Here is a 13,023-nt window from a genome sequence, read left to right as displayed (position 1 = left end):
ACCCCCCCCCCCCCCCCCCCCTTAATTTTTTTCCCTTCTGAAAGTTGTTCTGCCAATCAATAAGCAACTGTTTGAATAGGATTGATGCATGTGGTGGTCATTTTTGGTTGGTTCAGGTATTTGGGCCGAACTGGTATTTGTTTGCATTGCCATAGCATGCTACTTCAGGGTGTAATTGTAGTCATGACCTGAACCATTGCTAAGTGAAAGAAACCAAGATGTAGCACTGATGATAAAAACTAGAGCCCAAATGACAGGCTGGTGACAAAATATTCCATATACTTGGGAATATAGAGGAGGTAAGGATTTCACACAAGCTTCTTTTACTGTATTGCAAAGTTTGAACTTTAAGTAGTTGAGATGGACTTGTGTTGCTGTGGGCTTTCAGGTGCGTGTGGGGTTTTTTTTAATCAAATACACTTCTACTTTCTTAGAAGAGCTGGCCACTTATGCCTCACTGTAGAAGACGCAAGGAGAGAGAGTCCTAATCAAGACTTAATAAAACTGTTCAAAAGGTGTTCTAGCTTGTCAGTTCAGTCTGGTGTTCTTGCACTGATCTACAGTAGAGCTATTTGGAATGAAATGCCTCTTTCCTAAGAGCTAGTTAACCAAATCTGATTCCAGTGCTGGTACACAGTGAGAGAAGGATAGAGATAGAGTCTGCATGCACGCCTGTGGGAATCTTTCACCACCGAGGGACAAAGTCCAAAGTGTTCAAATACTCATCAGCTTTGAATACAGCAGAACTCTCAAGTGTTACCTGTGACTATTTTTTGTGACTAGTACTGAGTTCCCATCCAGTGCTTGTGACTCTAAGAGTTAAACTACTGCATACCGTATCGTATGATTGATGGGTTCCTTTCTTCTGTGACCTCAGGCAAGGTCAGCCTGTATATCCCATCTCGAGTGGATTCAGGCAGCCCTATCCATCCTCACTCTCAGTCGACCCTTCCATGTCCAGGTAGGTGTAGGAGGTGAATGACTGACTGGGGAGTAACTGCTGGCATTAGAGGGCAAGTTGCTCTTCTGCTTGCATCTTGGTCTGCCTTTGCTTGCTTTTCAGTCAGCTAAAACTTTATGCGTACATTTTTTATTTAACATCTTTGTGTAAATACAGTTTGCCTGGATCCCACACTGGTTCTCATTCAGCATTTTCTTGGCAGTCTCTGAAGTGTGGCAATTAGGAGCACTGGTGAATTGTCAACAACTAACCCAGCTGTTTCATCTGAAATGAGTCGTTAGTTCATTTCTAGATGCGACATACAGTGTGCATCCTTGGGTTATGCTCATGCAAGTGTGCAACCAGGTGGATTGTCACTCTAGTCTGTGTTCTCTGGTTCTAATTTCAAAGCTGTTGGTAACTAGTCTTGAATCATTTAGGTACTGCTCCGTGTGGAAACTTGCTCACAAGTAGGTATTTCGTAGCCCAAAGCCACTAATGGCAAGGGATGTACTGGTGTGTGAATCAGGCACTGTGTCTATGTCTAAGTGCAAGCAAGCAATGCTAACTGAGACTTGGCCATGACACACTCCAGACCTCCTCTCCTCTGCTTTTGCACTCTAAAGACAGCTTCTGCATCCTGTGCTTGGTGTACACAAGGTTGCAATGTACCACTCTTGAGGTTTTTTGTGTGACCTGTAGAAGACACATCCTCTTGCACGGGGACTTAAGACCGGGCCACTTGATAAGCGGTGGGTCTTCTTGCCTTTATTTGTGTGGGTTCCTTTGGATTATCACTGTCCCTTCACTTCTTTACAGGGGAATAATAAGCATGTGCCTGTCAGGGTGATTAGGAAGAAAACCCATTCTCTCTCCAAAATAAAATGACCTGATTTGGTTACAGGGCTTTGTGTTTGCTTTATTTTGATGGCATGAAAGAAAAAGGCAAGGCGACTAGGGAACAGAGGAAGGAGAGGCTGGATGTGATTCCTTAACCAGCACTCGTTCAGCCAACCTTGGAAGCATGAGCTTGCTTTTTGGTGACTTCCACTAGTTCAAAAGAAAGCACGCAGGTTTTCTGCTGCACCTGAGCTTGCAGTGCTCAGCACCTTCAGCATCCATCAGCTATCCTTGAGGGTTAGTAGACTGGGATGGTTGAGTTAGTAGTACTTTGGTTTTGTTTTTTTTTTTTTCCTTCTTGTACATATGAAAGGAAGGTTTATTTAGGACAAAAGTCTCTCTCTTCTCCCCCACCCCGCTTCTTCCAGGATGCAGGATTTTTTTAGTTTATTTTTATTTTAAGCATTTGAGGAAAGGATAGTGGGTTTAAGTGCAGGAATGTTAAAATCATTTAGCTTAAGTACCTGGAAAAGTAAGAGATTTCTTAGGGAGTCATCAGGGACTTCTTGAAAAGACTCTTTCTTTTTTTTATTTTATTTTATTTGTTTCTGCATGGCAGTTCCCTCCTTTGCATTGGCTGGTGGTGGATATTTTAAGAATGTTTATATCTCTGTGTGGAAATACAGTTTTTTGGTTAAGAAATGTGTATTTTTATTGCTAGTCAGTGCAACAGTACAACCATTAAATGTTTTTTGTGTGCGTTGCTGAAACTGTTTGCCTGAAAGGTAATAAAATAACTTCTTTATAGCCAAAATGTTGACTGATTTGTTTGTTTGTTTTTTTTCTTGAATGAGTGGGCTACAATGCACAAATCTTAGCCAAATATTTTTCGTGCACTCTTCAAGAGTTGTCTTCCATTGCAAGCTCTGTAGCGTTTGCATTCTTGGGGCATCCCGCTGCCTTCATACGTGTTTGATGCCCGTCTTCAGTAGGGTTACAGACCTTCCTTTGTTTTCTCTTCTAGGTTTTCACATCACATGATTCCTGGTCCTCCAGGCCCACACGCAACTGGAATCCCTCACCCAGCTATTGTAACACCTCAAGTAAAACAGGAACATCCGCACAATGACAGTGAGCTAATGCATGTGTGAGTCTACCTTTCTGTACCTGTAAATGTTTGAGAACTAACTCTGTCTGAAGAAGAGTCAAGGAGGTTATTAAAAAAAAAAAAAGATGCCTTTCACGTCCTCTTTGAATTTTAACTCTTCTCCTATAACTAAGATGGGAGATGTGGGCTACTGTTTGGGAAGAGCAATGAGACATGAAGCCATTTCTCATTCCAGTCCAGCACTTTTTAGCTATCGGCAACAGTCATCTTAATTCAGACATAATCATGGACCTGTCTATCTGTGGGTGATGCTGGAGTGTGAACTCATGAACTTCTGCTGGAAAAGGCCTTAACTGCAAATTCTGCTAGTAAAAAGCAGCCCTTTTGCTTAGTACTTGAAGGCAAAAGGCCTAAGAAGGAAGTGGATGAGGAACTATCCTCCTGCCTGTAGCAGTGGCCTTCTAGGGTACTGCAGATAGCTTTTCAAAAAGAGAATTGGGACAGTGGTGAATCTGGAGCAGATTCACAGATCAAATGTTTTTTGCTAGGGAATGTCTACCTGACATCCTCCCTGAGTATTAAGTTAAGTCAGTTCTCTGGAAAGATATGAAAGTGGATGGGACACGACTGCCATGAATGATTCTCGTTCTCACTACTGAAATGCTACTGGAACCACAGATGGGTAATTTTTCATTGGGTTTTTTTTAGGCTGAAGGTAAATGGATGCTTTATTTTCCCTCTCCTTTCCCTTTTCCCCCACCACGTTTTTTAGGAAGCCTCAGCACGAACAGAGAAAAGAACAAGAGCCAAAAAGACCTCATATTAAGAAACCTCTGAATGCTTTCATGTTGTACATGAAAGAAATGAGAGCGAACGTTGTAGCAGAGTGTACTCTGAAAGAGAGCGCCGCTATCAACCAGATTCTTGGCAGAAGGGTAGGTACAGGAGGGTGTGTATGTGCTCACGTGTGCTGCTAATTTGTGTGTGTTTCCCTGTAGTTGGCTGTGGTGGCTCACTTTCTGCTTGAGGTGCTAACTAATGTGCAACTCTCAAATTAGCTATAGAAGATAAAACGTGCAACTAAAAATAAAGGCAGTGTCTTGATTTTCTTCTTTCAGCTTTAGCAACGTCAAGTTGGTGTCTGTTCCACTCATGTCACGGTGTCAGCACCTCAGGCATGAAACATCTTCGTTCACACGTGGCAGGAGCATTCAGATTGCCTTCTGGGTCCTCCCTTAGGCTGGTGTCCTTCAGAGCAGGAGGGGATCACTCAAAGATGGACACTGGATGCCAGTGGAAATGGAATTCAAAAGTTAATATAACATGGTTCAATTGTAAAGTCATGTGGGTCAGGAGGGACCTGTGGAGGTCTTTTAGTCCAACACCTGCCCAAAGGAGGTCCAGTTGCATCAGGTTGCTCAGGGACTTGTGCAGACAAGTTTTGAAGGTCTCTAAATTCAACAGCCGAGTGCTGATGATCCTGGTCTACGTCCCATAGCCTTACTGAGAGCCTTTTGCTTCTGTGGCATCGTAGGCATGTTTTGTTCTTTCCTTGCTCCAACAAAAAATATGCAGGCCAACCCACAATTACAAACTTCATGTTCACTGTCAGTGTTTTCTTTCAAGGGGAAGCAGCAGAGGCAAATAACCCATTTTGGTCTTGACTGTCCCAGAAATGAGAAAAGGGACAACTTTTGTATCAATCTGAGTTTGAGCAGGGATTATTCAAATTCCCTTGCTCTCAGGTCTTCTTGACCACTGACTAAAGCAGCATTGAGAGGCATTGCAGCTCTCCAAAAACCTTGTGCTTTTGAAGTGGGAAGTCAGTACGTGACCTGAACAGCTACTTCTCTGTTGCAATCTGAAGACGTTCTCTCCCCCCAACAGAGCAGAAACCCATTGGTACTCGTCCTGGTTCCTGCAGCCTCCTGCCTTCTCTCTGATGTTCTTGTTACTTCTTCTTAAAGGACGTTTTGGTCCTTGCCTTTTCCATTCTTTCAAGTCTGTAGGCTGATGTTTTCATTCTTACTCCCTTATTAATCTGTCCTGCTTAGTACGTCAGTCTTGTTTTCTTGTCCTGAATGAGGGCAGTGGCTTATTTATCTCCATTTTGGTAATGAATCAAGCCTCAGTGCTCCACTGCCTGCTTTTTCCACAGCTTGGACGACTCCTTGCAAGTTACTGTTCTCTGTGAAAGCATCTCAAATTCCACTTTTACTGTGGAATTGCTTGGAAATTAATTATTATCAAATGTTTTGTGTTCAGTCATCCTGGTCACTCTTCGCTATACCTTGTGCCACTCCAGAACAGCAACCAGCTCTGTTCTCAAGAGCTGATGCCTTGTGTGCTGCTGGGCTCTCTGAGGCCATGGCATAACGTTCCAAACCTCCCAAGCTTTGGAGCTGCAAACGGGCTGAACTGCTGTGCTCTCAGTAACACATCCAACTTGCCAAGTCCAGACAGACAAGTGCCTTTAGTTCACATCTTCTGATGTGTAACAAAATGACATATTAAATCATACAAATGTGATCTGAGCTGAAATCCTAGTTCTGTAAATTACTCTTGCATGAGTGTCTTAATGATTTCATGTCTGTGGTTTTTTTTTTCCTTCTTTTTTTTTTTTTTATCTTCTCTTCCCTGCCAGTTCCCCATACATGTTGTCAAAATTAAACAAGAAGACACGTCTAATGCTGCAGCAGTGGAACCTGATTCTAATTACACTTTTTGGTTCAGGTCTATGAGAGGTGTTTCAACAAGAACAAAATTATTAGATATTGAGGTAGCTGCTACTTTTTCAAATGTGCAGGTTGTGAGGGGTTTTTTAGTTTGGTTTTTTTTTTTTTTAAGTACATAAAAGCAGGAAGTTTATCCCTACAAGGTCAACTCATGTAATTTAGAAGACTACAGCACTCTGGTTTCAGTATCTTAGAAACTTTTTGCAGTTGCTGTTTTTTTTGCTTCTGTTACAGCAAGAAGAAATCAGAAAGCAGGTACCTTGAAGCTCAGTGTTTAGAGGTTGATCTTGGAACCCAGAATGCTGCTGGTGCCCAGAAAGCCCTCTGCGTTGGCATTGAAAACCCACGTGTAGCTGCTCTTGAAAAACAAGACAGCAAACCCTTCTGTGGTGGGGAGATCACTTCCCTTTAAAAACAACACAAAACTTTTCTGTTTTGTTGGAAGTTATTGGGTACTTTTTGGTTGTTGGGATTTTTGGGGGATAATTTTGTTGGTTTTCTTTTTTTTGCAAGTAATATTGGGAGAGCATGATTCTGTGAGCGGATTATTTGGTGAGCCCTGTTTCCATAAATTATTTTTTTTGTCTTGCTGAAGGCACTTGGCAGGTGCAGAGCTTCCAAATGCCTGAAAGTTGGTTAATAAACACGAGTGCTTGCAATCGCTAATGGATTTCTAATTTTTGCAGTGAGAAGGACTGAATCAAAGTCACAAAAACACTTCCTGGTGTCATCTGTTGCCTAGGTATGAGTTATTTCCTAGCCTAATGCTGTGTTTATTCTGTTTGCAGTGGCATGCTCTCTCCCGTGAAGAACAAGCGAAATATTATGAACTAGCTCGTAAAGAAAGGCAGCTACACATGCAGCTTTATCCAGGCTGGTCTGCAAGAGACAACTATGTAAGTCATTTACTTGAAGGCTTTTTTTTTTAAATTAACTCCCTTTACCTAACTTTTTTTTTTCCTTTTTTGCTTTTTCTCTTTACCTTGTGGAAAGTTCTGGATGAAGGGATGGTAAACAAGCATATAATATAAGCCTTATATTTGTTTGCACTTCAAGCATTGAGAAAACTTGAGATTTTGTTGTTGCTGTTGTTGAGATGCTGCTTATGAAGGTCACAGTTTTTGAGGGGAAAAAATTAACATGGAAAGTTGTGGGTTTTTCCTAAGACAGTGACCAGTGCTGCCTGAAAGCTTATGTTCTACTGTACGGCTGTGAGTGGTGCATAATTTCTTATTTGATCACTTGTATCCAGACATTGTCTTTAGACCTGAGCAAAAAAGTGGTGTCTCTCTTTCAAGAGAACAGAAAGCCCAAGGGCCTTAATGCAGACTGAACTTCAGCTGAAAGTAATTCAGAACGGTCCATCTCTGAAATAAAGCCTTCAAAATGCGTGTAAGAAAACGTTATGATAGATCCTGCTTTTATACCGTTTGGTGAAGCTACGAAGTTTTCTTACAATTACTCTCATCATATCAAACAAGTGTTAATAGCACATTGCACAGCTTGTACTGCACAATTATACTTGCAGTGAGCTGTCAGTGTAGTCATGTGTTATAAAACTCACAAACTGCAATCCTGAGTCAGTGTAGTCATGTGTTATAAAACTCACAAGCTGCAATCCTGAGGCTGATCCTAGCCTGAGAGCTGGGCTCCTCTCTGTCCCCCCATCAGCTGTGGCATTATTTACTGTGATAGGAAGTGTACATGCTATAACTGGCTTAGTTTTCCATCTGTGTTAGGTGGACGGTAGAATTCCCCTACTTCAGTGATGTCTTATCAACATTAAAGATTAAGGTACCTACACCCAGTGTTAACAGAAACTGTAGAAGTACCTGACATTTCCAATCCAGCACAGCTACGGTCCATCTTATATAAAGTTGTCATTGTAAGCTGGAGTCTCTTAGGGAGATCTTTGGCACGGAAGGTGTTGACAGAGAAACTACACGATCATCTCTGAAGCAAATGCCTTGGTCTTGCTGACATCTGTGCCCAGTTTTCTCAGCGCAGGCACTGCTGTAAGCCCTAGCAGCTTGTTTCTGTGTGTTTTATAGAGTCATCTTTTCTAGCAGATGAGCTGTTGTGACCTCAGGCAGGTAGGGTATATTTCCAGGAACCAGACGGTGTCAACAGAGCTGTCTTGAAATACACCTGGGAACAAACAGAGTCTTAGGGATATACTCCCTGAAAACAAAGGGATTTTAATTGTCTTGAACTTATTTGCTGGAAAATCAAACCTTGTCAGCTCCTGCTTACTGGACACTGGCCTTCAAGACTGTGCTGTGATGCTCAGTCGTGTTGACTTTGAGAACCTGATGTGTTTTGCCACAGCCTACTGCCACACGGTACACGCAGTGGACCTGCCGTATCTTAAATGCCTTGATGTCTATACATGAAGAGTGTGTAAGGTGGCACGTATGAATTCTCTCTTTGATGTGCTTCCAACCTGCATCCTGTGTGGAAGCAGAGCTCCGGCGTACTCCGTTTCTAGCAGACATACAGCTTCCTCTTCCAGTCCTCCTCTCTGCCTCTCCAGGAACGCACACATTTGTTGCTGTGGTGGTGAGAAGGTGATCATAGTAGGTCACAGTTTATCAGTGAAACCATTCCAGGTGTATGTCATCTTTCTTTTTTTTTTCCCTCTTAATTTTTTCTAACTTGAGCAGTCAAAAAGTGAAATTGTGGTCATTTAGCACAGATATTACTGCAGTATTTTGAGAGTTGGAAGTGACTTGGGGTGACTGTTCTGTTTCACGTGGCTGAATTTCACAAAACAGAACAATTGAAACATACATGCTACTTGGGTTTAACTCTTCTATTTCGGTTTGCCTGGTTATTCAGGACTTCAGAAATTTCAAGAAAACGTTAAGCATTGCTTTTCAGTTGTTTAATTGTTCAATTGCTGTGTGCTTTTTGTTATGTTTTTATTACTAACACCCAAAGTAGTCCTGTAAAGTCGTGTGATAGTCACGAGAAGACAGTGTTTTCATGGTGTGGTGGTGTCTGTGTGCTGGAGTTGTCAGAAACTGGCTCGTTTGGGAACGCTGACAACTAGGTCTCAGTCCAGCCTTTTCCTTCTCTTCCTCTGCTTCTGATATCTCAGAGATGGATCTCAGATCAGCTTTCAGTATGTTTTAGCACTTGAAGTCAGGCTGCTATAGAGAATAAAACATAACAGATTAATCTGCTGTAGCTTCACCATAGCCTGTATTTTGGAGCCCTCGCTTGCTCTTCACCAGTGAGCACCACAGTGATTCGAGGTGGTGTCTCACATCACCTCCTGCCCATCCCGTTGCCTGGCAGAGCCAGCTCATGGAAAGACACATCCTTCCACCTCAGCCCTTCCCCTCTGTGGCCACTGTTCGTGGCACGGTCTACACCAGGACACGTGCTGAGGGGTCACCTCTAGCTGGGGGGCAGGAGGACAGCCAGCAAGGTGCAAGCCTGCTTACAGTAATCACACCAAAGCTTGCCAGAGCTCATCTGCTAGAGCCTGCTCTGGCACCTCGAAGGCTTCTTTAAAATAGAAATGGATGTGACTTTTTTTGTTGGTTTTAAGAAAAGAAAAAAGCTTTGTCTGACAATGCAGGACAATAAAGAGAAGTCTTTATACGGAGGAATATCGAAGTGGTAATTAGGGCCATGCAAGATGACTGAGGTTTCAGATTGTGGGTCTAAACTGACCTTTTGTTTCCTGCAAGAGCGTGCGAACCGGGAGCTGTGGCCTTTTCTGTAGATGGTGGAGGGGGAGGTGGGGGACAAGGCTGAGCGTGTGGGTTGGCACCATGAGCCTTGCCCCGGCACGCTGGTGCCAGTGTGGCATCCAAGGCAGACAGCTGCCAGGTGGCCTTTTCTGTCCTGCACCTCGGTCACGTTAAGGGTGCTCCATGGTACAGCACTCCCCTCTTGGCTTGTGGCACTGGATGTTCTCCAGGCACATCCATAGGAGACTTGGCTCTCGTTAAGGTACGGGTGTTATCAGAACCATGTTTAGTTGCACCCTGAGGGACAAGTCGTGGTTGTCCTAGCTACTTTCAACACCCTGTCTGCTGTTGCCGTGTACGACAGTGTAAGTGAATGTGTGAAGAGTTCCTGTAAGAGCCATAAATTCTGATATCAGCACATGTGTCATCAGATTATTAAGCGCGAGAAGTCTTTTAGGTGCTTGCGGCTGCCAGCGTTAATTGAAAAACTGCCAGAAGTCGTAATTCCATGTGGATATAAAAATATGTATTGCTCTTGTGCGCCTTTCATCGTAGATGCTGAGCGCAAACCCTGTTACCACTGAAGCAGTTAGAAGTGGGTTAGAAAAGGTTTTTAGCTGCCCCCCAAAACAATGGTTGTTTTTCCTTTCTCGCTGTCCCGGTGGCATTTGTTTCTGTGCTGTGAGGTGGGAGAGGGACCAAAAAAAACAAAAGAAAAAGTTCTGCTCGTGTAATGGTATGGTAAAATTTCCTCTTTTTGCAGGGGAAGAAAAAGAAGAGGAAGAGAGAAAAGTTGCAGGAATCAGCATCAGGTAGGCCATGACCAATTCTTACTTAACCATTCACCTCAGGTAATTTTTAGAACCCAGGGCTTGCGCTATTTAATTTTTACATGCTTTTCTCTAACACTTGCTTCTGACGGACGTTTTTAAGACGCTTCACTTGGAATGCAAGCTGGTGAAAAGGCACACAGTGCTTGTCTCCTTGTCCTTCACGCCTTTTCGTGCAGCAGTCCTGACGGCATCAACATCTTTGGCTGAATTTACACACTGCTGCCATCGCTGTCCTGCTTTACCTTCGCTTTTCTCCTCGATCTGTGGCAGACTGAGCTATATCTCAAATACTGTGGGGGATTATTGGACACTGGAAACTTTAGGCTGACCCTTTTGTAGCCACTGTGGTTTTTTTTATCGCTGTATTTTACATTTCTGTGTACACTAACAGCTGCCTAGTAGGTTGGCTAAAAGCATCAGTGAGGTCTCCTCTTTGCCTGTAAAATACATACAAAGAAACACTCTGTTTTCCCCAACAAAAATGGCTGGTATAAGAACCATAAGAAAAAAACCTAAACAACAAAACCAAAAACACACCCAAAAAATCCATGTAATACTGTAGCAAACAAACTTATTTGGAATGTGCAAAAGCTCTGTAACAGAAATTTGTTAAAGGAAAACAATCTTCTACAGGTACAGGCCCCAGAATGACAGCTGCCTACATCTGAAGCATGGTAAGAACATCTCTAAAGCTTTCCTGATGATAAAACTGAATTGTAAAATAAGCTTTCTTATAAATTTTATGCACTAATGTGAATTTAGCGAAAATGGCAGAAGTATCCTATCCCAAAGCTAATGTTACTTTGACTACCGATGGTTTTTATACCGGCTATCTCTTAGGTGTCCACCATTTCACTTCTTAACCTTGACATTTTCAAATTGACCGTACCTCACTGACTCGCTGCAAGTCGGCCTGTGAAGCACAGGGAGGGGTTCATTAAGCAGTGCCAAACCCTCCCAGCCAGCAGGCTGCCACAGTCCCTAACAGCAGGTTGGAGGCTTGGCTTCAGAGAACCTTCTACGTGCTGACATCTACAAGATGCTGGCTGGCTGGGTACACTTTTAAAAAAATTTATTACACCTGTATACTAACAAAACATCTGCTGAGAAAATGGGACTGTGTTTCAGTTCCCTTCAAGAACTTCTCCCTTGACGGTACTAGCGGTGTTGCGCGTGGGGTGTGGGTGGGTTTTCTTGTTTGTTGTATTTCCAGCCTGTGTTTTCTCTCCTTGTATGGTATCATCTGCACAGGAGGTGGGATGAGTAGTGACCACACGTATCCCATAATAATCCGCTTGCGAGCGCACACAGTCCCGCAGCGAGATCCTCGTGGCTTGGTGTTTGCATTGGAAGGCTGGGCCTTCTCCTCTTCTCCATCTGATACGTTTTCTAGAGGGAATGGCATTCATTTGGCATAATAGTTGCTTCTACACTAATTAACTCAGATTGCTCTCTGGGCATCCCTGAGAATTCCAGGAACCGTGCAAAAAAAGTAACACGTTCTAAACTTACCTATGCATTTTAACAGAAACGGGCTCTTTATCCCCCCTCCTCTTGCCTTCTTTGGCCACACGACTGACCCCCTTGGCACCCAGAGTGGTCGCCAAAGCAGCCTCCTGCTGGCCCTCTGCTCTGCTGGGACCTTCAGCCAGAGAAAGCCAAGTTGAGTTTGCTCTGTGTGGTCCATCAGCACAATTCAAACCTTTTCTGTCATTACGCCGTTATGCTGGGGAGTCTAAACTAGGTTGGCTTTAAGGCTTTGGGTTTGTTTGCTTTTTTTTTTTTTAAAGCTGAAGCGAAAAGGCAAAATGCCTGCTCTCTTTTTTTCTTTTTTCTTTCAAGCTAAGCAAAAGTTTCCAGGCAAGGAGACAGTCTTGCCCTTTGCAATATGCCTGAGTCATGCTGATTTTAGATGCAGCTCTCAGCATTTGGGTTCTGTAGCCTACACAACAAAGTAGTTGTAAAATATTGGTAGTTCAAGTGCTTTAACCTTGAGTTTTATAATTGATATTTCAGCTTAATTGTCTGGATCCATGATTGTTGCGAGTACCAGTAAGGAAAACCCATCTAATTTTATTTGAATTGACACAGGGCACTCGATTAGGATCGGGATACAGCTAGGGTTCAAGTGACAGTTAAAAACTGGGGGATACTTGGTTTCTTGGATGCCTTACAGCCTAAAGATGACTGACTGCCTTGCCTACACTGAGCTACTTTTGCTGGAGTTTCTCTGTTTGCATTTTTCGTAGTAGAGGATGAGTTGAAATAGAAGAGGAGGAACGTTCTAAGTATGTGGGGTTTCTCTCTTTCCCTCTTACCTCAACACCCCTCCCTTTCTTCTTCCCCTTAAGCTCCGTAACGGTGTGGGAACTGTTGATAATACCCATCTCTCTGTCCTCATGCAATTTACAGCACGGAGTAGGAGAAGGGTAGGCATCTTCTAGCACTGCAGAAGATGGGGGAGTGTGCTGTTGACTCCACGTATGTGCACGTAGGCAACCTCCCAAAATGTTGCGTGCCGAGCCAATGCTCTCCACTGGAGACGTACAGATGTGCTCGAGCTGGAAGTAAACGCGCAGAATGATTTAGGGAATCTGAATCAGACAGACTTCAAAGTAAACTTCTGAAGGTTAAGACTCTTGCCCTTTGCAAGCCTAATCCAAAGAATGTTTTGCCCACAAGCAGAATATCATACCAGGCCCACAGCAGAGCTGTTGTAGTCTTACTGGATGGAGATAATAAGTTTGGGAATGCCTTTCAGTGAGTGCCGCAAAGAGCTCTTGAAGACAGGAAAACACTAGCTCTCTTGCTCGTAAAGATGGTGCAAGGAAGAGGGGGAAGGAGGGTGGGAGGTCTGGGAAGGAGA

At 43.3% G+C, this 13,023-nt stretch overlaps 1 protein-coding gene across 1 annotated transcript in view; it reads left to right on the top strand.

The window, feature by feature from the left end:
* The window catches only part of LEF1 (lymphoid enhancer-binding factor 1), a 73,353-nt gene that overhangs the window by 50,505 nt on the left and 9,825 nt on the right, over positions 1-13,023 (top strand). Inside the window, 6 exon segments of the mRNA XM_014940300.1 lie at positions 878-961; positions 2,805-2,927; positions 3,661-3,823; positions 6,412-6,519; positions 10,088-10,136; positions 10,791-10,831. Of these exon segments, the coding sequence (XP_014795786.1) occupies positions 878-961; positions 2,805-2,927; positions 3,661-3,823; positions 6,412-6,519; positions 10,088-10,136; positions 10,791-10,825 (562 nt within the window). The 3' untranslated portion in view covers positions 10,826-10,831.

This window comes from Calidris pugnax, unplaced genomic scaffold (assembly GCF_001431845.1).
Source record: "Calidris pugnax isolate Ruff unplaced genomic scaffold, ASM143184v1 scaffold34, whole genome shotgun sequence".
NCBI lineage: Eukaryota > Metazoa > Chordata > Aves > Charadriiformes > Scolopacidae > Calidris > Calidris pugnax.
The sequence above is the reverse complement of the archived record's forward strand: the minus strand, read 5'-3'. Positions and strand labels throughout refer to the sequence as shown.